General features: G+C 49.9%; 7 protein-coding genes across 7 annotated transcripts; 4 read left to right on the top strand and 3 right to left on the bottom strand.

Annotated features, from left to right (window-relative positions):
- Positions 1 to 58: 58 nt before the first annotated feature.
- BDW43DRAFT_305770 (putative SIR2 family histone deacetylase (Hst4)) lies at positions 59 to 1847 on the top strand (the record flags this gene model as incomplete). The annotated part of the gene is made up of 2 exons (XM_032045867.1): positions 59 to 392; positions 466 to 1847. 2 exons carry the CDS (start codon positions 59 to 61, stop codon positions 1845 to 1847), a joined length of 1716 nt encoding a protein of 571 aa, XP_031905710.1.
- Positions 1848 to 2068: 221 nt separating this feature from the next.
- On the bottom strand, positions 2069 to 3682 carry cbfA (putative CBF/NF-Y family transcription factor). Its single transcript, XM_032050409.1, has 3 exons — positions 3245 to 3682; positions 2952 to 3085; positions 2069 to 2866 (listed from the first exon to the last, which is right to left on the bottom strand). The coding sequence occupies exons 1-3, from the start codon at positions 3404 to 3406 to the stop codon at positions 2290 to 2292; spliced, it is 873 nt and encodes a 290-aa protein (XP_031905711.1). The 5' UTR covers positions 3407 to 3682; the 3' UTR covers positions 2069 to 2289.
- A 408-nt stretch (positions 3683 to 4090) lies between these two features.
- On the bottom strand, positions 4091 to 6096 carry BDW43DRAFT_260066 (putative GTP binding protein). Its single transcript, XM_032040159.1, has 3 exons — positions 6004 to 6096; positions 5856 to 5950; positions 4091 to 5790 (listed from the first exon to the last, which is right to left on the bottom strand). The coding sequence occupies exons 1-3, from the start codon at positions 6014 to 6016 to the stop codon at positions 4273 to 4275; spliced, it is 1626 nt and encodes a 541-aa protein (XP_031905712.1). The 5' UTR covers positions 6017 to 6096; the 3' UTR covers positions 4091 to 4272.
- Positions 6097 to 6264: 168 nt separating this feature from the next.
- BDW43DRAFT_260068 (HAD family hydrolase) lies at positions 6265 to 7575 on the top strand. The gene is made up of 4 exons (XM_032040160.1): positions 6265 to 6508; positions 6591 to 6612; positions 6664 to 6773; positions 6915 to 7575. The coding sequence occupies exons 1-4, from the start codon at positions 6409 to 6411 to the stop codon at positions 7394 to 7396; spliced, it is 714 nt and encodes a 237-aa protein (XP_031905713.1). The 5' UTR covers positions 6265 to 6408; the 3' UTR covers positions 7397 to 7575.
- A 6607-nt stretch (positions 7576 to 14182) lies between these two features.
- BDW43DRAFT_70397 (homeobox domain-containing protein) lies at positions 14183 to 16790 on the top strand. The gene is made up of 2 exons (XM_032050410.1): positions 14183 to 14795; positions 14859 to 16790. The coding sequence occupies exons 1-2, from the start codon at positions 14466 to 14468 to the stop codon at positions 16653 to 16655; spliced, it is 2127 nt and encodes a 708-aa protein (XP_031905714.1). The 5' UTR covers positions 14183 to 14465; the 3' UTR covers positions 16656 to 16790.
- A 485-nt stretch (positions 16791 to 17275) lies between these two features.
- Positions 17276 to 19086, top strand: BDW43DRAFT_70399 (histidine phosphatase family protein). The gene is made up of 3 exons (XM_032050411.1): positions 17276 to 17541; positions 17601 to 17810; positions 17863 to 19086. Exons 1-3 carry the CDS (start codon positions 17407 to 17409, stop codon positions 18601 to 18603), a joined length of 1086 nt encoding a protein of 361 aa, XP_031905715.1. The 5' UTR covers positions 17276 to 17406; the 3' UTR covers positions 18604 to 19086.
- On the bottom strand, positions 19086 to 22484 carry BDW43DRAFT_70463 (putative nuclear localization protein). The gene is made up of 3 exons (XM_032050412.1): positions 22097 to 22484; positions 21679 to 21795; positions 19086 to 21487 (listed from the first exon to the last, which is right to left on the bottom strand). The coding sequence occupies exons 1-3, from the start codon at positions 22203 to 22205 to the stop codon at positions 19569 to 19571; spliced, it is 2145 nt and encodes a 714-aa protein (XP_031905716.1). The 5' UTR covers positions 22206 to 22484; the 3' UTR covers positions 19086 to 19568.
- Positions 22485 to 23576: the final 1092 nt, after the last annotated feature.

Genomic DNA, 23576 nt, shown 5'->3' on the forward strand with positions numbered 1-23576 from the left:
TCCCCTCTCCCACGACGATACCGCTTTGATTTCGCTTGGAACATATCTCAATTTCGCCATGGACGATGGGTTCTCCGATGTCTCAGAGCTGAGCTCTCCCCCAGCCTCACCGACACCACCGCCGGGGTTTTATCCTTCGCCGCCTCCGTCACAAGAAGCGGACGAGTCCAGCAGTACCCGCAGCCAAGACCGAGATGACTTGCCGCCCGCGAGGAAAAAGCGACGGGTCGCCGCACCAAAAGAACGCCAAACGCAGCATCTCGATCTCTCGACCAGCGCTGAACTTTCCTATACTGAACAACAGGCGCAAATCGATCTACTAACAAAAACGATTCGTCGACACCGCAAAGTTGTCGTCATTGCGGGAGCTGGCATCTCCACCTCTGCGGGCAGTATGCATATCCCCCCTCCCTTCCCTGTCTCTCCTACTCGCCGCCGCTAATCAGATGTCTTGCTGCCACATAGTTCCCGACTTCCGCTCCACTGATGGGCTTTTTAAATCTCTACAGAAAAAACACAACCTTAAAGCGTCGGGAAAACTTCTATTCGATGCTGCCGTCTATCAAGATGAAACACTAACCGCTTCCTTCCAAGACATGGTGCGGTCGCTGTCCGACGAGGCGGCTAAGACCTCCCCAACCAGTTTTCATCACATGCTGGCTCGCATCAGTCAAGAAAATCGCCTGACCCGCCTGTACACCCAGAACATCGATGGCATTGAGGCCTCGATGCCTCCCTTGGCCACCCAGATCCCATTGAATGTGAAGGCGCCGTGGCCGCGCACTATTCAGCTGCACGGAAGCCTCGAAAAGATGGTGTGCCAAAAATGTCGTCATCTCGGCGACTTTGACAGTGCCATGTTCGACCGCCCGGATGCTCCGGAGTGTCCAGAATGCGCTAGGAACAATCAGTTCCGCATTGAGACAGGCCAGCGCAGTCATGGAATTGGTAAAATGCGACCCAGAATCGTGCTCTACAACGAACATAACCCGGATGAAGAGGCGATCACTTCCGTCATGAATGCCGATATTCGCTCGCGCCCAGACGCGCTCATCGTGGTGGGCACTAGTTTGAAGATTCCGGGCGTGCGCCGCCTGGTGAAGAGTCTCTGTTCCGTGATTCGCAGTCGCCGGAACGGGGTGACCATGTGGATCAACAACGAACCCCCAGCCGGCAAGGAATTCGAGGATTGCTGGGATTTGATGGTCAAGGGGGATTGCGAGGAAGTCGCACGATTGGCCAATCTGAAACGGTGGGACGATCACTCAGAGGACTTGTTCGATGAATGCAATGCATCTGAGGTGGAGCGGGTGAAACATGGACATGGAGTGTCGATTGTCATCGAGACGCCGAAGAAGAAGCAAAAGACTCAGACGGGCTTCCTCACGCCATCCTCCAGTCACGACGAGGAAGCTTCGGAATTACCAAAGGTTCCAGCTGGAGGTCGGGCCAATCCAGCCAGCCGCGGGCGCAGCCTGCAAGAAGTGCTCAAGGCATCAAAGACCGCAGTGCCGAAGAAGCCGGCCACAAAGAAGAGCGCCCCTCGCAAGAAGACAAAGAAAGACGAGCCAGCCAAGAATGCGCGGATTACCACCTTCAGCAAGGTTACCAAGGCGCAGAAGGTCGCGACCGATACAGAAAAAGCGATCAAGTTGGAGAAAGAGGAGACCAAGCCAATGCACCCACTACCACCAGGCGCTGCTCGCAACAATGGCCCAATGTTTCCTCATCTAGCTCAGAAGGGAGAAGAGACCCCACGCAACGGTCGCTGGCGCCAGCCCGATACAATCTCTCCCAAATCGGTTCCAAACGGGATGAGTCAATTGTTAAATCAGCCGACCGCATGACTGCATGGTTCTTGCCTCATGTCATCCTTAGTCTATCTAGTTCTTTTCTTCGCCTTCGTTGTTTATCTTTTTTCGCATAGGGTCGCCAATTGAACTTGTCCAGATACCAGGATAGACTGTGCATGTTGCAATGGCGTTTTTTGGGAATGGGAATTGAGGAGAAACAGCTTGAAGCAATGACTCCCGCTCCTTCCGTTGAGATGATGCTGTACTATGAATGGCGGTATTTGCGATACATGTCTACCTGTATAATTTATGTCGTACGTGGACCGGCGTTTGGGTTGATGGAGTTTGGTATACATTGTCATCGCATTAACATTTATGTCGTACTCTTTGGAAATGAATCAGCATTCTTACGCAGCTGAAAACTTAACGTGCAACCGTACATATAAAGTATTATCAATCTATCAACAATAAACTCATAATCGCTACAAGATAAAGATTATCCCAACCCCAGATCCCCCTTCAACTGCGACGACGGCCCCGCCTCATCATCACTATCCGACTCATCCCCAGCAGCATCCGGGTCCATGACCCGTCGAGCCCTCGAATCACGATCCAAATCTTCCACCCGATCAGGATCCTCTTCCTCTCCGTGTTCCTCGTCCTCTTCTTCCTCCTCACCCTCACCCTCATCCTCCTCTTCCTCCACCTCGGTCTCATGCTCATCCACCTGCTCCGCCTCATCCTGCGTCTCATCCCCATCGTCCCCTTCCTCCTCCTGCCGACTAGACCCAGCAACAGCCTCAGCCTCCTCCCCCTCAACCCTCTTCACCCTCTTCACCCCCCGAGCGGCAGTACCACTGCCGCTCTCCGACCCCGCCGCATTACTCTTCCCAGCCTCCACAGCCCCAGCCGCCGTATCCCCCTTCTTCGCCTTCCTCTTCCCAGCCTTCAACTCCGTAAACGCATCCAGCTCCTTCTCCAGCCTCGACCGAAAGCCATCAAACTCCAACTCCGATATCGCACTAAAAACATCCGACGGCGCAAGAGTCCGCTTCATAGTCGCTTCATTGGCACTATAAAAATACTCCCAGCTTAGCACTCATTCCCGTCACATCCAAAAAAAAGTGGGAGGGGTTAAAGGGAGGGGGGTAGAAATACTGCGAAGAAAGATAAGACACGAACACCGTCGCCGCTTTCTGAATGGCGAGGACAGCATCCTTTTGAATGGAGGTATTAGGCGGGAGGACGGATTTGGCCAGTCGGAGCGTTAGAGAACGGGGGAGGAGGTAGTCCTTGATATCATTATATTCGTTGTTAGTGTAAGTTCGTTGTAGGTAGATATAGATATTATAGATGTTCAGCGCGAAAGATGTAATTCTAGCCATGGATAACATCAAGACCGAACAAAGGGGGTTGGGGGGAAAGAGAGAATAGAAAGATCAAATCCTCACCTCAATACTAACGCCCCCCTCAGCTCTAGCCTTAAGTTGTTGCTCTGTAGCTTGAATCGGCTGCTGTGTGTGTGTCTGCGTCTGCGGCGATTGTGTAGCCGCGCCTTGCACCTGTGGTGATGATGTGGGATCTTCGTCTCCAGTTGATTTTCGAGGAGCCATACTTGCTTCTTGTGATTCTACTTTGGTTTCGTTTTTTATCTGTGTGGTCCCCTTGTTTTTCGCGATATCGTTCGTTTTCACGGGGTTAGATTTTGGTAGTTGGGATTTGCTGAGTGGATGGTTTGGGGAGAGTTAGAGAGGTCATCGAGTGGTTGGATTTTTGGTAGGAAATGAGGATTGAGAATTGGGTCCTGTTTTGAGTTTGATATTTGATCTTGAGTTGTAGATTCAAGGAGTTGGGAAAAAACGCGACGGACGCGCGTGGAGAGCGGTGGCAATTTATTTAATTTCATTTCATTTCATGCATTGATTGATCTTATCTTTGAGTGGGTTTTTTCTTTTCTTTCAACGGTTGGTTTGGGACATTTTCTGTCGTTGGTTTTCTTTTTCTTTTTCTTTTCTTTTCCCTTTCTTTTTAGAAGGGCTTATGGATTTATTTTTGTGGGATTTGTTATTTTAATTTTAATAGAGAGTTCTTTTGTAGCTTCTATATGGTTATCTTATGTTCTGTAATCTGTAGGTGGATGATGTATGGATATATATATATATCTTCATGTTAGATGTTGGAAGTAGCCACATCAGAAAAAGATAACGTCTGGTAAGTCGCAAGTAAATCGGCTGCATAATAATACTCAATACTTGAAAAAATTATTATTGTTTAGTATAAGATTTCCGTTACACGGGGAGAAGAACCCTATCCCATCTACATGACTAGGTAAAGCGATATAATATATATATGGCCATTTTTGATCGTAACTTGATATCGACACTGAAGAACATCATTCTACCATCTTAAGAGCAAAAAAACCAGGCAACGCCTTTTTGGTATCCATGTATCCATAGCAGAGAAGAATAAATAAACCAGATTATTCCGCCATCTCCCCATCGGCTGTTCCATCACCCCACAGACCCTCAATCTTGAACTCCTTCGCCCACTCAGTAACAACCTGTCTCGTATCCACATCCGTTGCAGGAGCCGATGCTCCCTCGGTTGTGGTGACAACTGGCAGCACAGGGGCATTGACCCAACCTTGGATACGTCCGTCTCTCCAGTCATTGATCACGGTCATGGCAGCGGCTTCGATATTAGGCACGCCGTGCTTACCCAGACGACCGCGCTTGCGGGCAACGTGGATCAAAAAGTCGGTTGTCTGGTCACCGGAGGGGAAAAGGGTGGGGATGTTGTAGAGTTGCAGCAGCTTCGACGTGAGGTCATCGGAAGTGGACAGACGCTTGAGAAGTAATGATACGGCGGGAATGGGGTCCTCAATCTGTTTCGGCGGGATGGCGTTCAGGAGAACAAGGCGTGCACGCTCTTCCACCTGCTTCTTGTTGCTCTTCTTCTTTTCAGCATTAGGGAATACGATACCGGGGGAGTCGATCAGCTTGAGCTTGTTGTCTAGCTTCACCTCCCGCAGGGTAGTGGTGACACCGGCCTCGGCACCGGTGGGGCATGCATTGCTGGAGCCCTTGTTGAGACGGGCAGTGAGGGCATTGATGACGGAGGACTTTCCAACGTTGGGGTAACCAATCACACCGACGGAGATGGACCGCTTCAGGTTCTTGCTGTGTGCATAGGTCTTGAGGGCTCTGAAAAGCGTCTCTGATGTACCCTTAACAGTCAACTGCTTGTGGTCGAAGCTGTGAGCGTTGGCAGTGCCATTTGAAGCCTTGAGCGGCAAGGTGGGGAAGTAACGGCGCAAATGGACCAGCCAGTTCTTTAGCACGGGCGGAGGAACAAGATCGATCTTGTTGAGGATGAGGATCATCCGCTTGTTTCCACCAGCCGCGGCCATAATCTCCCGCTCCACGTCCTTAGAACGGGTACCCTCAGGGTCACGAGCATCAAGCACATACAAAACTACATCCGCAGCGTCGACAACCTGCTTGAACACCTTGTCGAATTGCCGCCGGGAGCTCTCCTTGCTGTGATTCTGTGAAACAAGCTGGGGAGCGGACTCGCCCAGCGCAGCACCACCTTCCTCCTCATCCTCATCCATATCCATATCCTCGTCATCATCCTCGTCCATCTCGTCGTCATCATCGCTTCCATCTTGATCATCAAACTCCGCTGCACGAGCGCGCGCCGAGGCAAGTAGAGCAGCCATGGGGTTCGACGAATCTCCATCATCCTCATCCATATCTTCATCGACAGAGTCACCCTCCAGGTCCACATCGTTCACGATCATGTTGTTGGAATCATCTCCCTGCTGTTGCGACTCCTTCTGGGCCTTCTTGCGAGCGCGCGCCTCCTCACGGATGCGCTCCTGCTCCTCAACCTTCATCCGCTTCCTCTCCTCCATCTCATGAAGAAGTCTTTCCTTGTGAGGGAACAAATTGGGGATACCCGGATCCTTCTTGACCTTTGAACGCCATTCGGGGTTCTAACCAACAGCATTAACAAATCAAAACATCCTCCCGTATCAAGGATTCAACAAAAGATACATACCTTCTTAGCAAGCTTTCTCTGCTTCCGTTGCTTCGCGGCAGAAGCCTTCTCAATCTTGTGCCGTAACCGGACGGGCGTCCGCTTCGAAGATTTGCCTATTTACGATTAACATCCCCAAATCCAAAAAAGAGCCCAGTGAAATAAATACCTAGCTTAACCATTTTGACAGAATAAATACAAAACCCCCCTTGATACCAAAGAAAAAAAAAAACCAACGATAAGGGAAGTTTTTTTCTCCTTCTCCAAGTAGCTCGCAGAAAAGGCCGGCCGAACAATTTTGTGCAAACTATTTTACCCGCGCTAAGATAACCGGAGTAAATAGCCGCCGATCTCCGACCATCGCGTGGGATTTCGTGCCCGAATTGTAAGGAAGGAATGTCTTATCTATTGAGGGTTTTAGTGGTTTTATTTCTAGTCGGATCTTCAGTTCTTTCGTTTGAGAATTTTACGCTTAGAATATATCTCTATACATCGCTTGTTCCTTCTTTCTCTTGTACTGTCAGCTCGCTTTTTTTGCGCTTCTCGAGATCTTATATCTATAGGCACAGACACCATGACTAGAGACCAAGGATCGTTCTCAGCCCCTCCGCAAGTCCTCACTTTTGATGGTCTTCTTTCGGACTTCGATGGTACTATCATCGACTCGACTGATGGTAAGGGCTTATACTTGGATTCTGGCAGAATGGTATGATTTGCACAATATGGCAAGATGCTAAATCACGGCTTTTCGTCTAGCGATCGTGAAGCACTGGCACAAGTTAGTCCGACCCCGCCGAATTATAGCCGCATGATTCTAACATAGTAGCAGGGTCGGCGCGGAGCTCGGCGTTGACCCCAACGTCATCTTGGCTACATCTCATGGACGTCGGAGCATTGATACGCTGCAGCTGTATGACCCGAAGCTAGCAAACTGGGAGTGTAAGTTTTAGATGCCCACGGTACCCCGCCTCCCGGGGGAGTTCTACACCAGCGAGTGACGAGAAGAGGGGTGGTGCAGGGGTTAGTGAAGGAGGGGGAGAAACGGAAGAAACGCATATACTGAGTAATGGCCTGCTCTAGATGTCAGCCAGATCGAAGGACGCATCCCTAAAGAATATGGTTCGGACGCCGTTGAAATCCCCGGAGCTAGAAACTTCCTTTCGCAGCTTGACGAGACCAGTGCGTGCTGGGGCGTCGTCACCTCCGGATCACGCGCACTCATCGATGGTTGGTTGGGTGTTCTCGACCTCACGCACCCAAAAATGCTTGTTGTTGCGGAGGATGTTGAGCTGGGCAAGCCTGACCCGCGGTGCTATCTGCTTGGGCGTAAGCGGCTCGGACTGGAACATTCGTCATCGCTAGTCGTGCTTGAGGATGCGCCCTCGGGCATTAGGGCAGGCAAGGCGGCGGGATTCAAGGTGATTGCGCTGACGACGACCCACTCGCTGGCTCAGCTTCAAGAGGCTGGTGCAGACTGGATTGTGGAGGATCTGAGAAGTGTTTCCGTCAAGGGCGTAGTTGATGGACGACTTCAGCTGGAGATTCGGAATGCGTATCAATAAAGGGGAGATATGGAGTCAATAGACTAGACCGATCCTAGGTTCCCACCTTCCTTCTTCTTATCCTGTTTCCCCCCAAATTCTCTTGTATTGTTTCTAGGGTTGTGTAGACCGTTATTTATTTCTTTGTACATAGAAGGTTAGATCGTAGATTCCGAAGTACCGAACCCGTTCAGGTGATATGACATGTACGAATGTGTGTACGAGTAAGGAGGTGCCTTGCATGGCGCTAATGCTCAGACGGTACGATGCTCACATAGAATTCGCTCAGCCGCTCCATAGCAAACGATGGCTTTAGTACTCCTCATGGAGATGAAACGCCAATCGACTGGGGCTGAAACCGTACCAGGCTGGCTGAGTCAAGTCCGGCCGAAATCCTGGAAACTAGGTACTACAACTACCAACTATGGAAGGCGAACATGGTGAGAAAAAGCTGCGACGCAGAAGAGGACCTATCCATGGACCCATCGCGAACCTTGAAGGATAGCGGTGTAAAGTGTCGCTAATCGGAAAGATGGGGGGATGGAGCAATATGGAGAAGCTCCATCCGGGAAAGCCTTCGGCAAGGCGATCTTTACACCGAGGGATGCTTGCCGAGGTATCACCGCTTGCATGTCCTGCATGACAGATCTCAGGGCTCGGCTCATTCAGGAATCCAGGTGCAATATATCACGGAATAGTGAACGTTTAAGTTAAACGTCGTGAGGTCAGAACTTTCGCCATTCCTCACCGACAACCTAGCGTTTAACCAAGTCTCAACAAGTTCCGATAAGCTCGGTGTGAGCAAGAAAAAAACAGACCTATTGCATGTAAAGTGGCCGCCGGATGCAGGTGAGACCCAATATGGAAAAGAAGGAAAGCTTGGAGAACATCCCAGATAATAATGGAGATGCGATGCGGGCCAAATAGGGAACAAATACATTGTTCCAGCTATTCCATCTTCACACGAAATGTTCCAGAAGCGAATCGAGGGATGAATAGAAGAACTTTTGAGTTCCAAGTCGAAGGCGCCATGGCAGGCATCTCGTTGACAGAAGGGGACGATCGGGTTCTGGAAAAGAGACAGGTCGATTCCCGTCGCCCTCCCTTCAGCCTGGAAGCAAAAGTGATCGTGATCGGCGTAATCCCCGCCGCACTGCACACTGGAATTCTATCCGTGCTAGGTTTTTTGTGGCTTTAGGTTGTCTCTGATACTACACGCAAGGGATGGTGGTAGAGGATAGGAACATCTCCAGGGTGTCGGTTCTCTGACTTTTCCGGGCGATTCTGAACGTACCAAGTAAATACAAGGTATCAACAGGTATCATTCACACCGTTAGAGTTTCCTGGATAGTGAGAGACCATTGAGGAAGAGGTCAAGACGTATTCCTGGCTTTTACAGGATGGGAGAGAGGGAGAGCCACAAATGAGATTGGGCACCCCCTGATCCACATCTTTCGGATAACTACAGTGTGATATCCTAAAAGTACTGTGGTGCATCTACCCGTAGAGCATCACATCACATATTCTAAGATGGAGGGAACTACTAAAAGAGACAAGGGAGACGAAGACGAAAAATGAAAAAAAAAGGAAAAAGAAACGGTAGCGACCCTGAGCATTGCATCGGTGCACGGAGTAGTAAGTCAAGGTCAATCCAGACGCAAGTTGGCCCTGGGAATACAGCTCATTGGTGCAGATCAGTCGGCACTATTTGACAACTTCTGACAAATTCTCCTCAACCATCCGTGCACTATACAGGGTCAGAAAGCACTCGGTTGGAAGGATGATGGATCAAACCCTGCAGAAGATCACGAAAGAAAGGGGAATAGGTGTGGCTGATAATACGAGCACCGCCACCCAGCTGGAGGATACTGTCTGTGGCACTGCAAACCAATCCCATGCTAGTGTATGTACTATCCAGAACCAATATTTCTGGGTATATTTACATTACTTACATCCCTATCGAAGATTGGTGACTATTAGTCAAGTCTCTCAAAGTTGACTACTAATGGTATGTATCTAACCCGCGCGAGTGTAGTAGTCACTGAGATGATTGTCGCGGTTGCATCATCCGTGAACAAAAGACCCAAATCATCAGTTGATGGAGATTAAGATTGACGCATGGGAAATCACCGGGGGAAGGGTGGTCAATCCAATCCAATTCCCAAGGGGATGGTGTCAGATCGTACGTATGTAAGCAAGTTTAGTCAGTTTAGCCCAACTTTATACTAGGGATACGACGCTATCGTCGATCACTTCGTACCTCTCCTGCTACTGGCGGCCCCAACATGCTTTGGCCTCAGGGGCGTCACAGTTCACCCTCAGATCCTTTCGACAGCCACATTGATGCGCCGGCAGACTCGGCGAATTTCTTCTAAAGGGGGCCAATATTTGAGATCCCTACATCGGGTGACAACGGCTCGTCATACTAGAACCCACCACCCGTCTGAAAATCATTTGGGGAGCGATCCGTGCGGTTGATTGCGGATCGTCCCAGGGGTCAGGCAAAGGAAGTACAGCAAAGATCCTCGTTTCTTTTCTTCTTTTTTTTCTTCTCGGATCCGGACATTCGATCACCTCAGAAAGATGTTGAAACTGGCAAGACTCTGGGGGGCCTACAACTCGAATTACAATGATTGCTAATTGGTCTGGGCTTGCGAGTATTATTAATTTGTCCCAATCCCTAGTGCTATCCGGCTACTATGCTACTACTACAATGTACTAAATGGATATACAATGGATCCGTAATGTAGAGCTTCAGATAGATACCTATTGTCTGGGTCTTTATGGAGAACTCCAGACCTTCAAGTTCACCTTAGGGTCCCGCCATACATACACGTGAATGATGGAGGATTTTTATTTTGTCCTATTTTATTTAAATTATTATTTTCCTCTAAGGTGTTTGCGTCGATGAACAACCATAATCCCTGCTCAGTCACAAGGCTTTCGGATAATCACGAGTCGTGCTCATGTATGTATGATGTATGTACATACCGATACAAGGTGCTGTAGGGTTGTCCGATGGTACTTTTGCTTGGGAATTCAACTCGACTTATTCAACTTGTACAATTACGACTCAGACTTAGCAGAATAGCTAGGTGGCCCCCTTCCTTCCGGTTCCACTACCAACAGGATGACCGTCAACTAACTAACTCTACAGGCATTACTCCATATTGTGAGTCCCCTCTTTAAAGGGCCTGATGAAGATCACTTGGGAAATTTGGGGTACGGTACCGCAATGCTGGAACTCGCAAATCATCAACGTTGGGTTCGCTGTCACACTACTTAACCGATGTTAAAGGGGAAATGGGATGAACGTCCGCATCCCCGGAGACACCAAAGCGGGTATTAACTGCTCAGATAGTAGTGATAGCGACAGTTGCCGGGTAAGGTAGACAAAACCAGTGGGTAATGAGCAGCACATATGATAGCACCGAGCCGCTCCGCGTTCTTCTTCCCCCCCCCTAGCATGGTCTGGTTCTTCCCCATATGCATGGCAATGCGTTTGGAACTGCTGTTGCGTAACCTCGTGACTTGGCATGGGCGCTTCGGATTGCAACATGATAAGCGGGATTTGGGGGCGACGGATTGACAGAAACCAGGAACCCGGAAATGGTCCCAGTGGTGGATTCGACCATGAATGCTCCATCTTGAGTGCTTCCAGGCATCTATCCATGTTGAAACTGAAAAGTAAGGCCCGGTCACGCTTCTCCCGTAGGGCTTTGGAGGAAAGAGGAAGGAGATGGCAGAGTAGCGGGCGTTCATTCGACAATCGAATAGATCCTTGTGGTGATCGACGGGATCTGTGAACTATTGATTTTTGTGGGTCTTGGCCTGAGTGCTGCCAGTGTACCACACTTCTTTTTGAGTTTTTTTAATTTTTGTCTTTTCTCTCTCTCTCTCCTTTGGAGATTTTCCGCCTTCGACCAGTGGGTGATTGTCCGTGGAAAACGATGACAGGCGCGTCTGGAGATCCGTGCCAACTGTTGCGTATGTATGTATGTACTGTACTTGGTACCAGCCTAGGTAAACACCTCAGCAGTGCGCTAGGGTGGCCCCTCCCAAGTACTTCATACTGTTGCCACTGGCGGTGCCCGAGTACCTCTTCGCCTTTGAGCTCCCCCTCTTTCGGTTGATCGGAGGAAATTCCCCTCCTCCACCTGACTTCATATAGGCCGGAAACGATAGATACTTACTTTCACACACACACACAAAAAAGGGATAAATGAGAGAGACAAGAAAGAAAGGGAAATTAGATTGATGCTGATGGCTAGGTTTCACAAATAGCTGTTTACAACGGAGTATGGAGCAAACTTGACCTCAATAGATACGTATTCGGGATGGTCCTATGTAGATTTCCCGGTAAATTTACTACAAACCAAACAAAGTCCTGGTTAATATCGGAGTTTGGCAGGGAAGAGAACCTTGGGAGTCGAAATAGAAGCGGTCCGTCGGGGCTAAACCGAATCGAGAAAGCTCACGGATGGACCCCGATGACCCTTGACCCCGTGATCGATTCTTGGCCTCAGGCAAAGGACCACCATTGGTTGGCACTGCAGTGAGACACAAGGCACAGCGATGGATCTCGGGAGGTCTTCCAGACGAGCTTCAGATACGTTTCAACTTGATTGGACAGAGGTCGGGCTCAGGACCCACTCTCCACGCATACCCGAATGCTCTCTGACACGATTTCCCTCTGATGATGCAGTGTGGGAGAAAGGAAAATCCTCACACGCCCTTGTAGGGAGTAAATCACAGCCTTTCTCCATCATTCCAACGGACACCACTATTGGCGACGGTTTGTTTTAGCATTGTTTCGGGGGTCCATCCCTCTGCTTCACGGGATCTTCCAAATTTCCATATGGGACCCCGCCCCCTTGGGTAAAGCTAAATTGTTGGTCCCTGGGCCATGGCGCTAATGCAGGAACTGACGAAGCTCTAGTACTTACAGAGTTACCCAGTTTCACTTTGAATTATGATTATGGTGACACCCGCGAGTTTGGATGCCGATAGTGTCACTTCGCTCAAGCTTAATAAATACTTTCAGTCGGGGATCCTTGGCTTTTGCTTTTCTTTCTTTTTATTCTTTCTTTCTGTCGTTGTTCTTGTTGTCTCCTTTACCCCTTTTAAACTTTGAAGGGAGTCGCGGGAAAGATCCCGCACGGAACTTAACCTTCTTCCGCCAATCATATCCATTGCCTCGGGATTACAATTGTCCATCTTTAAAAAAAAAGAAAAGAAAAGAAAATAGAAAGTTAAAAACCCAAGATACGGGAAAACCTGGCCTAATCATGTTGTTTTAGAGAAGACTCCCTTATGACACTGATAGATACCCTACTATAGGCATCCAATCCTGAATTTTGTAAATTTAATAATCAGGCATCGTCAAGCGAAATAGTAGAGATAAGCAGGGATCAGGAAAGAAATTGCCAAACTTCAGACAGGACGACGCAGTATGGACCCGTCGGCCCAGCACATACATACATACAGTGACTTGGAGACTCTCGTAGTCACTGCCATAGTGTGTCACTACGCGAGAGAGAGAGAGAGAGCCTGTAATGGATGGACTTCTAGAGGTACATACATATGTAATGTGCCTATGCATGCATGTACTGTACCTACCTAACATGTTCATGATAATCTGCTTGGACGGTGATGATGATTATTTTTATTTATCTATTTTGAGTATTAGATTGATTCAATGTCCTTTTGAGTTATTTTAAGCCCTGACTCCTAAGTTAGTTTGTCACAGAGAGAGAGAGAGCCCGAGAGCCCAGGCCGCCACCCCCTAGAACCGAGCGGACAGCACCACCAACCCACTTTCGGCCAATATTTTGGTGGCCGGTGCCTCTCTGTTTGGTACCGTACCTGATACTGTACAGTGGTAACCAACCAGCTCTGGCGGGATCTTCGGCACCCAAGACCGTTTACCATGGATGCCGTGCAAGATAAGGTAGATGGCTGATAGATAGATGAATGGATGGAAAGTAGATGATAGTGCCCTTAGTAGACGGAAAAGGTGACATTATCTAGACGATCATCTGCAGAAGACAAATCAGGGAGTCCTTATTCTTTATTCTATCTTCCTACATGATGCTAAATTGACTAATCGTAGGCGCGATTGAGTTCATCGTGCATACTAAGTAACCTTCCCCCTACTAGTAAGAATAAGGACCAGAACGATTAAGCTAAAATCGGGAAGCTGTGAGTACGGCTGAAGTGGTCCAGTTCCCCCCGGTCACCCAAGCTGACGGTAAATACGGCATTAATACCAAACGAATCCTCCCAGGTCCCGCACGACGATCTTCCAATCATAGCCGGGCCTTCCACGCCTTTTGCTTTTTCCAGGCAGCCGCTGCCAATCTTTCTCTCCATCCGCCCTAAATCCACACCACTTCTTTCTCTCCCTCCCCCCTCTCGCAAGTCCCCATTGACCGGTGTCAATCCCTTCTCTTTTTTCTTTTTTCCCTTTTTTACTGATTTATTATTTTATTTTATTCATTTCGTTTTATGTTTTTATTTTTGATTTTTTGATTTTCTGAAAAAATTTTTGGCCCTTTTTGTCTTTTTTCAGTCTTTCTCTCACTCTCTCAACTTTCTTTCCTCATTCTCTCCTTTTCCTCTTTCGTCCCCTCTTTTCTATATTTTATTTTTGTTTTCTTTTTATTTCTTGCTTTCATTATAGTCATTCCTTTCCTTTCCTTTCTGATATCTACTTATTAGTACCGCTCTCCGACTCAATACTTTCATTAGTCCTCCCCCCCTCCATCCCTCCCTCTCTCTCTATTTCTGTTTTAATCCACCCGGTCTGCTGTTGTTAATATACATACAACCACAAATATAGTACCAACCCAGCAACAACCTGTCACTCTCTCACGTCACCCACCCTTTCCCAATCCTCCTCCTATAAGAGGGATTATCTTCCCTCCAATTTCCGAGTCTCTATAATCCAACCGTATATCCATTTTCCTGTTGTGATTCAATTGTTCAATGATCTAGATCCATCCCTCATCTCAGTTGCCGCTTTCTCGTGCAGCAACGGTTTCAATACCCCTTCCCCCTCTCCTCCTCCTTTCACACCCCTGCCACAACCATGAATTATCTCCACCATCCATACGCATATACTGGTCATGCTGCCGTCCCCATGGAGCAGCCAATGGCCTACGATCCAACTATGGCACACCCGTCCATGATGCACCCAATGGACGGTTACATCTACCCGCACCCGCCTTTTGACATGATTGACTTCTACCACCAGCCGATCATGGACTACGAGGAATATGCGGAGAACCTATCTCGTCCAAGGTTGACGAAGGAGCAAGTCGAGACTCTCGAGGCCCAGTTCCAGGCTCACCCGAAGCCTAGCAGCAATGTTAAGCGTCAATTAGCCGCTCAAACAAATCTAAGCCTGCCTCGGGTTGCTGTTAGTGATACCCCACTGGGAATTTAATGTTAGTACGGGAACGTAAGCTAATAGTCATCACAGAATTGGTTCCAAAACAGGCGAGCAAAGGCAAAGCAGCAGAAGCGACAGGAAGAGTTCGAGAGGATGCAGAAGGCGAAGACGGAGGCCGAGGAGGCCGCACGAATCAAGACCGAGAATACCGGAAAGTCCGACTCGAACGCAGACACGAATGAAGAAACAGACAAGGATACCCCGAAACAGTCATTTGATCAAGCCACCTCTGATGACCGTGCTAAGACGCCTGCTTCTACGTCACGATCGAAGCATCAGAAAACAAGGAGCGAGTCGGCTCGGGAGGCTACGTTTGCCTCCTTGCAACGAGCGTTGAATGCCGCCGTTGCTGCTCGAGAGCACTATAGTCCAGACGATCAGGGACAATCTGGTACCATCCATGAAGGGTCGGTGTCTCCGACAACAACTTTCTCAGGCACCAACCATCACGGTGACAGCCGTGCCACCCAGAGTGCTTCGAACACTCCATTCTCGGAATGGGAGAACAAGGATTCTTCCATATCGTGGACCGCATCCCAGAGCCCTCAAGAACATCTAGGGTACTCTGCCGCCGAATCGCTAACTGTTCCGGGATTGGACGGCTCCCATCATCAAACTACGCAGCACAACGACGGTCTGCAATTCCAGCCCTCACAGGACGATGAGTGGTCCAGTCAGGTGCAAACGACAAAGTCATTCCCTGGCTACCGCTCATCTAGTGACGCGGAAGCTTCTTACAATGCAGTTCGATATACCCTGCAACCGGAGAACTCTTTGTCAAGGAGAGGCTCATCTGACGACCTTGCTGATAGTCTCGAAGGAATCGGGATCCATGCGGCTGGGCTTCCTATCCGAACAGACCGATCTTCGTGGAAAGAAGCCGGCAAGGAACTCGACCTTGCTGCCCGGAGAAAGCGGCCAAGGCCTGCGGCTATTGGTACTTCGAGGTCGTCATCTATGTTGGGTGGATCATCCTCCATGTCGCCAACGACCCGACTCCCAAGCTATAGCTCTGCGCCTGGTGTGAGGCAGTCAAAATCCGCACAATGTCTCAACTCCCGCTACGCAGGTGTCCGAAAGGCATCCGCAGCCCAGCGTTCGCCTCTCAATCTGTCCTCATTTGCCGAAGCCGGAGCTCTGAGCACTACAAAGGCCGAGATGTCATCGATGCTGTCGCCAGCTGTCACAACAGGCGGACTGGCTCCACCAACACCCCTGACACCGGATGACCTCCATCACTTCCTTCCAAATACACCTAGTGATGGCGGTTACTGCCTGTCTGCTCAACCAACTAGCCAATTGTTCCCTACCTCACAGCCTATGCAAATTAACATTGCATCTCCTCCCGCTACCCCTTTGGCTATGGATATGCTTTCCACCTATCAATACCACAGTGTCGCTCCGCCGATGTCCGCCCCTGCCCATTATACTTCATTTCCTGACTATGTCACTTGCGAAGGAGCATCTTTGACGGGCAGGAGTTGGGTCGGTGCCCATTCAATACCCTCCCCGGAGGCAGCTTTCCAAAGCCGTGCCCCAATCGCCCAGGCGGATGTGTCCTTGTCGTACGGACAGGCTCTAGAGCAAAGCCGACAATCTACCGACAGCCTCTCGGCTACGGGGTCGCCGTCTTTGGTATACACTACGGATCCTGATATGCACACCTCAGCAGGGCCATTTACTGGGGACGCGAAGCCGACGGAGTTCTATATCCACGAGTTCCCAGAACAGCAGGAGGCCCATCGCTTCGTCGCGCAGCAACTGCCCCAGAAGCCCAAGGCATATACATTTACCAACCACACGCCGAGCAACTGGGGCGCAAATTAAAAGCGAAAAGTAATCATACTAGTCGGCGTTAATACTATGTATTGGGCTTACCTTTGGCTCTTGGCGGTTATTTGTGCCATACCTTGTACGCAATTGTATCTTGTTGCATTGACTACTGTTATTTCCCCGGGACTACATACTATCCCAGGTCTTGTCCTGTTGATTCCCAGCGCATTCGTGTCGGTGTCTTTCTTTGGCGTCTGCCATGGTTTTGGTCTTTTTTTTTTTTTTTTTGACTCGGTTGTGTTCGATATTGGGACCCTTTTATTTCATTCGAGAATACTGTTGGATTGCATGTGTATTTTTTTTTGGAAGCGGCTGGATTTTGTTTTTGACCATATATATTTGGAGGCTTGACTTTTCTTCCTGTCACGTATTGATCTGATCCCCTCTGTAATTACTACTAATACCGATAATCTGGGTCCATCGGAGCCCTCTGTATGTACACGCAGAACCGGAAAGAAGGATGAATTCTTGGAGCGGTTCATTCCTTTTGACTTGATTAATCTATTTTCCTATTTACATTTTATTGATCCTATTTTGGATATCTCTTCCTCCCAGGAAAGAGACTAAGGTACAAATCTGTATTTAGCTGGGGAGACCGATATTAGCTGGATGGGTCTAGCCTCGCACGTGCCGGGCTGGTAGGCAAGAAACAACTCAACTCATTCCCCTCATGGAGCAACGCACTCTTATATAATGGAGGGCGCCAACCTCGTGCGCTTGAATTCGTCAGAACCCTGCGCTCATCATGAAGGTCTCGAGCTTGACGTCCGTGGCGCTAAGCCTAACTGCCTCTGTGGAAGCCTCGTATATCAACTATACCACAGTGACGGGCTACTTTTTGCAAGATGAAGCAACAACCGATCCTTCCACGTTTGACTTTGTCAGTATCTATCTAGAGAGCTTTCCCTTCTGACCTTATCATCACTAACCGCTTATCAGACAGCCACTAACTTTGGACTGATCAATCGCACGTACCCAAATGACAAGAAGAACAGCAATCTTACCCAGTGGGAGCGGTTCCACCACCAAGTAGTCGACTTGAATCGCAGATCTCCTCCTAATGTGGATTACAAGGTTCTATTCCTAGGCCGCCATGGGGAAGGCTGGCACAATGCAGCCGAAGACTACTACGGCACTCCTGCCTGGAATGTCAGTTCCCGCTTCCTCTATGCTGAACCAACATCTTTCTAATATCAACCAGTGCTACTGGTCTCTCCTGGATGGGAACAGCACTACCACCTGGCGCGATGCCGATCTAACAAATGCTGGCATCGAGCAGGCCCGGATTGCCCACAACTTCTGGCAAAAGGAGCTGGACTCGCAGCACATCCATCCACCAGACAGCTACTTCGTCAGCCCGCTGACAAGGACTCTTCGCACGGCGAACCTCACTTTCTCCGGCCTCCGTCTCCCATACCGAAGTGCCCCCTTCCGACCTCTGATCAAAGAGTACTTCCGCGAGGGAATCAGCCTCCATACATGCGATCAACGCCACAACCGCACGTACATCCACAGCCTATTCCCGACCTGGCCCGTTGAAAGGGGCTTCACGGAGACCGACGAGCTCTGGAACGGTGTAACAGCCGAAACCAGCACTGCACAGGACTTCCGCAGTAAAGCCGCCCTAGACTCCATCTTTAAAGCAAACGGTACCGGCCTCTTCGTCTCCGTGACAAGTCACTCGGGGGAAATAGGCTCTATCCTGCGTGTTATCAAGCATCGGACCTTTAAGCTCAACACTGGGGCTGTAATACCTGTGCTTGTGCGCGCCGAGACTGTGCCCGACGTCCCGACTACTACCAAGCCGTCGTGGACTGTTAGTGCGCATTGCACCGCACCGCCTGTGACCTCGGTTCAATCATGCATCTGTCCGTCTACGGCGATACCTGTAACCACGCCATTGGTTCCGGTTTCCCTAGGAGATGTGACATCTAGATACTAGTATCCAAGTGATGGCCGTGCGTATATCTATAACTTATGTTCTTTCCATGCTACCCCTTACTCTTGTTTTAAGTTGTATATACGCAAATGATAATCAACAAAGTCATGATTATCGACGCGAGATTCCCCCCCGTCAGTGTTAACTACAGGTTAAATTGACAGCCAGCCAAGAGTCCCACAATAGGCAAGGGACAAGATGACACTGAAGGTACTAAAGTAGTCAAAGTACCACCCAAAAGAAAAAACCAGATATGCGTAAACCCTTGCAGCGGAAGATCGACTTAACCAAAATGGGACACTCAACAACGATACCAGGGGAAAAATATTCAAATTAGAAGCCCCAGATCATGAACCTGCGTGCAATCTGCATACTATAAACACAAACATTGGAAGCATCAACATCCGGAACCAGCATCGGAAAGTGTGCAGAGTCCGATGCCCAACATGAACACATGGAGAGCTGAGTAGAGTGAAGATAATGACAGCATGCTAGATAAGGTAAACCCTGAGAAGATCACTAGACTAACAACGCCTGCCTAGACCAAACAGAAGTAAAACAGATATCGCCACCGTCCTATCTGACCGGCCTTCTATTATTGACATACAAAAATGCACAAATTGCATACTCGTGAACGTGTGACCCTATGGAACCAAGGAAAGAAAACAAAAGAACAACAAAACGAAATCACAACATCATCGGGTATAACAGAGGGTATAGACAGAAAATGCGCAAATTATCATTAGCGGTTATCCTCAATTAAGGATAGTGTATAGCTGGAGCGAAGCGGGATAACAGGGTACTGGATGGATGAGGATGAAACAGCAAAACGGACAGAAGAGAAACGGGACATTGAACGATGTGTTTGATATCCGAAGGTCACAATATCCTCCTAACGCCTCTTAGTCCCACGAACGCCAAAATTCTCGTCAACGCCGGCCATGACTTTCTTATTTCGTAGTAGTGGTTTAGTAACCGGACCAACCAAGTGGGGTTCCAGATTGACCTTGCTGCGGATGTCCCGGCTGCATTGGGCCACCAGGTGTTGGGGCCCAGCCAGGCATGGCACCTCCCGCGCTCATCCCCATGGCGAGACCTGGCTGCTGCGGAGCTCCTGTGAGGAACGGTTGCCCTCCGGGGCCCTGTGTGGCGGGGTACATGCCTCTTGCTGCCGTCATTGCCTGGTACGGGGCCGCAGTGCCGCCTGGAAAGCCCATGGATGCTATCTGTTGTTGTTGAGGTGTCTGCGCATGTAATGGGAAAGACTGCGGCATTTGTGGCGCGGCAGGACGCGGATGATTTCGAGGAGACTGCGACGGATGCTGTGCAAGAGGCGAAGGCGAGTGTTGTTGCTGTGCATGTAGTTGGGAGGCATACTGTGGCATTCCCACAGCCTGCGGACCGGCGGCGGACAAAGGTGATGGTTGCGGTTGGGGTGGCGGTTGGCCCCACATCTGCTGCGGCTGCGACGGGTAGCCGTACGGTCCTGCCGGTTGTGGTGTTCCGGCAGATAGAGTAGGGTTCGATCGCTGATGCATCAGGTCAGGGCGGACTGGTGGCCCCGTCTGGGCGGGCGACTGCCTAACCGGGGGTTGTGCGTGTGCCATCGCTTGTTGGAGGCCGGGCTGACCAGGCATCATAGGTGCTTGATGGGGGAGCATCGACTGCTGCGGTTGGGTCGTGTTCATCAACGGGGCCGCCGAGATCTGAGGGGACTGCAATGGTTGAGATACCGAGGGAACGGAGTCGAGCTGTCCAGGTTGTGGCTGGCCGGCAGACGCGGAAATCTCGCGCTGCTTAGAATAGAAATCCTCCAAACCTTTCTGGCGATAACTGCGCTGAGAGCTCAGGATCTTGTTGAAATCGGCGGTGTGTGAGGCCTGATTTAGGATCTCCGCCGCTGAGCTGGGCTGTGTCCGGTCCTGATATGGTTGACCGGTCAACTCTTGGCGGGACCGAGGCATACTGTTGTACTCTCTGAGTCGTGGATCGTCCGTCGTGGTGGCCATATGAATCATCGGGAGCGGTGCGAGAGAAACAGACGAGGGAGCGCCCAAGGGCAGACTGTTCGGCATAGCTTCAAGCGCGTTGCTATAAATGACATCTCCATGTGTCAGGGCCGGTAGCAGGCTAGCAGCACTTGCTGCTTCCGCAGCGGCCGCATCGCGGGCTTTGGCCCCTCCGGGTCGTTTCTCGCCCGCCAGGTCGTCCTCCGTGAAGCCCTGTTTTCGTGCCTTGCCCTCCCAGTAGTCGTCACGCACCCGTCGTCCGTTCACAATAACACGGCTGCCAAACTGGCGAAACATCGACCTCGCAGTCACAATGGCGATTTGCCGCGATCGGTATGAGTACGGAAGGATATCCTGCTGGATCAAGTCGTCCTTCTCGATCTGGGTGGCGATAATCTTGTGCAGTGATCGATTCTTGTTGAACAACAGATACGAGTCGCGGTATCCAAGTACACGGGCACATTCAGTCGCTAGCATGAATAACTTAGTTCCGCGGTGAGGCACGCGGAACGTGCGGCATTTATAATCCCGGCCGCCTTGAAGATAACCCATAGCATCGACCTTCTTCTCACCCGCTTCATCGAATTCTTTGGGGATGTACTCATCGCCCTCCTCGTTCAGTTGGTCGGTCGTATGATCTCGGACCGTCGGGAGTGCCTTCACGAGGGTGGATTTGGTCGGAGTAGTCTTGTCTGGAGGAGATGCCTGTGGAGGTGATACATTGATGCCAGCTTGTGTAGGGAGGGGCTGGGCTTGCATCCGCGGGGTTTGCATATGAACGCTAGTGGATGAAGCTTGATCACCAATATTCGTGGTAGATGGACGTGGCGTCTTTGGTGGACGCCCACGCTTCCGACGGCCATGATCATCCGCTACTGCTGACAGAGGGTCGAACGGACCGCATGTTAGCCATCATAAAAACTAGAATACATAGTAAAGCAAGATAAAAGTGTGCACGCGTCAAAACAGTAGAACAACGAATAGTGGATAAATGAGACGAAGCGGCTCGAGAGTGCTTCTCACGGTTTCTATCAAGCAAACCGTAATAGAACTCGCGACGCGCACATACCGTCGTCATGATCTCCAGCTGCGCGTATTGTCCTGCGCTGGTCTGGAGTCCGACTCCGCTTGATCCCGCGAGGCGCGGTATTTGTGCTCGTTCCAAACGGGGGTGTTGGTAGAATAACTGCGACTAGCAAATGGCCGTCAGTTTGGAGGGTGTCGCGATGGACAGACAGCCAGAGAAGTAAAGAACCGTAACGACCTCCATGGACGGCGATGGCCGAACCCCATTGTTATCAACCGCGATAAGCAATTCACCATGGGTTTTTGTCTGAACAAGTATAACCTGACAAGATCGCGGCACAGAAAAGAAAGAACAACGGGACGCGAATGAGGCATGATGCACAGTGAAGGGTTGAGGAAAAAAAGTTGAAGGGGTAAAAGAAAGACTGGGGGAGAATAAGATAATCAAACGGACAACATACCACTGTTGGTATTCAAAGCCGCGGGGTTAATAGTACCCGAACCATCGACGAGGTCGCCTCCGATCCCATTCATGGGAGCGGAAACGGAAGAATGCGAGGTGCCATACATGGCGGGCCAAGGAGGACGGGAAAAGAGGTTGAAAGCCGTCGCAAGGCCTCAGGCGCGTCAAGGGAACGCGAAAGATGTCAACACCAAAACGGGTGACTAGGTAGGCTACTGCAGCGAGACAAGGAGGAGCTGTGACGATGCAAGTGATCCTCGGAACAATGAACGCAGACCACGATCTCGCATGCAGTGGGTGGTTGGACTGGAAGGTGGCAGGAAGCGGATCGGCGGAAAGGTTCAGAGCAAATCAGTGCTGCGAGCTTTGACAGGACTGGAAAGTTCGTGTTAGGCGGTGAGACTAGAATAGAACAGACGAAGAATGAGAAGACAGGCAGGTGATGTTGACAGGTGACGTGTGGCTGGACGGGACGGGATTGGGGGACAAGGAGGACACCGCCACAAGGGTGAGGCTTGACGTTATCTGGAGGGGAAGAGGAAAAGTACAAAGGGAGGGGCGAACCTGTCCCTTTCCCAAGGTTCCTGCCTGCAGAAACACCCTCACCCGTCGGGTTGAAGAAGATAGGCTGACGGGGGGGAGAGGGGTTAAGCAGATAACACTTGATGATTCACACTGATGGAACCGATCAGTGGGTACGCCAGACTGGGGTTATGTGTGACCAACGGGCTGTGGTGTCTGTGTGTAGGTGGTGTGTTTGGTTTTGGGGGGTGTGCAAGGCAGGAATTATTGGGTTAGAGGTGAGGGAGGGGGAGGAACAAACCAGGACGAGCAGTTGGGTGGGGACGAAAGTTGGAGTTGGGACTGGGAAAGGAAAAAGGAAAGGGGGGGGGTCCAGGGAAATGAAAAGAGAAAAATTAAAAAAAAAAAAAGTTCACAGCAGATGATGACAGAGGGAGAAGATGAGGGTTAGAAGGAGGGGACGAAAGGGAACGATAGGATCACAGCTCAAGGCGGGAGGCGGCGCCACACCCTCCCTGATTGGTCCGCGTTCAAGCGGTGATCCCTCCAAAACAACAAAACATGTAGTAGTAAGAGTAGCAGCAAGTAGGTGGTAAAGCTACTACTTACTACTACTATACCCCTCCCTCAAATCCTACCCTAGCCTTTTATTGTCTTCTTTTTCTCTCTCGCTGTGTTTTCCCCTGAAGATTGAACAGGACCACAGAAACAAAGTATAATGTCACAAAAGAGGGGGATCCGGAGACGGATTTCACAATCCCAATCAAAGTCGAACAAGAATAGAAAGATTAATAGATAGAACACACGTATGACGCACCACTACCCCAGATGAAACAAAAAAGAAAGAGAGAGCGAAAAAAATATAAAAATAAAAAAGGGAAGATAATAAGAAAAAAGAGGGTAAACGGACTCACTTTCCAATCACTTCCTCATTCGTTACCTAATCTAATCTAGTA

The sequence above is a fragment of the Aspergillus alliaceus genome (genome assembly GCF_009176365.1).
Source record: "Aspergillus alliaceus strain CBS 536.65 unplaced genomic scaffold BDW43scaffold_2, whole genome shotgun sequence".
In the NCBI taxonomy this organism is placed as follows: domain Eukaryota; kingdom Fungi; phylum Ascomycota; class Eurotiomycetes; order Eurotiales; family Aspergillaceae; genus Aspergillus; species Aspergillus alliaceus.

Excerpts from the sequence above, each read along its gene's own strand:
- BDW43DRAFT_260066 (XM_032040159.1), bottom strand. Across the intron at positions 5,791-5,855 it reads AGAGAAAGCTTGCTAAGAAG|AACCCCGAATGGCGTTCAAA; the intron begins GTATGTATCTTT and ends GCTGTTGGTTAG.
- BDW43DRAFT_70397 (XM_032050410.1), top strand. The coding sequence starts at position 14,466 with ATGAATTATCTCCACCATCCATACGCATATACTGGTCATGCTGCCGTC. Across the intron at positions 14,796-14,858 it reads TAAGCCTGCCTCGGGTTGCT|AATTGGTTCCAAAACAGGCG; the intron begins GTTAGTGATACC and ends TAGTCATCACAG.
- BDW43DRAFT_70399 (XM_032050411.1), top strand. The coding sequence starts at position 17,407 with ATGAAGGTCTCGAGCTTGACGTCCGTGGCGCTAAGCCTAACTGCCTCT. Across the intron at positions 17,542-17,600 it reads ATCCTTCCACGTTTGACTTT|ACAGCCACTAACTTTGGACT; the intron begins GTCAGTATCTAT and ends ACCGCTTATCAG. Across the intron at positions 17,811-17,862 it reads ACGGCACTCCTGCCTGGAAT|TGCTACTGGTCTCTCCTGGA; the intron begins GTCAGTTCCCGC and ends AATATCAACCAG.
- BDW43DRAFT_70463 (XM_032050412.1), bottom strand. The coding sequence starts at position 22,205 with ATGTATGGCACCTCGCATTCTTCCGTTTCCGCTCCCATGAATGGGATC. Across the intron at positions 21,796-22,096 it reads GGCTTTGAATACCAACAGTG|TTATTCTACCAACACCCCCG; the intron begins GTATGTTGTCCG and ends TGCTAGTCGCAG. Across the intron at positions 21,488-21,678 it reads AGCTGGAGATCATGACGACG|CAGTAGCGGATGATCATGGC; the intron begins GTATGTGCGCGT and ends ACCCTCTGTCAG.
- cbfA (XM_032050409.1), bottom strand. The coding sequence starts at position 3,406 with ATGGCTCCTCGAAAATCAACTGGAGACGAAGATCCCACATCATCACCA. Across the intron at positions 3,086-3,244 it reads AGGGGGGCGTTAGTATTGAG|GACTACCTCCTCCCCCGTTC; the intron begins GTGAGGATTTGA and ends AATGATATCAAG. Across the intron at positions 2,867-2,951 it reads GTGTCTTATCTTTCTTCGCA|TGCCAATGAAGCGACTATGA; the intron begins GTATTTCTACCC and ends GTATTTTTATAG.
- BDW43DRAFT_260068 (XM_032040160.1), top strand. The coding sequence starts at position 6,409 with ATGACTAGAGACCAAGGATCGTTCTCAGCCCCTCCGCAAGTCCTCACT. Across the intron at positions 6,509-6,590 it reads TATCATCGACTCGACTGATG|CGATCGTGAAGCACTGGCAC; the intron begins GTAAGGGCTTAT and ends CTTTTCGTCTAG. Across the intron at positions 6,613-6,663 it reads ATCGTGAAGCACTGGCACAA|GGTCGGCGCGGAGCTCGGCG; the intron begins GTTAGTCCGACC and ends ACATAGTAGCAG.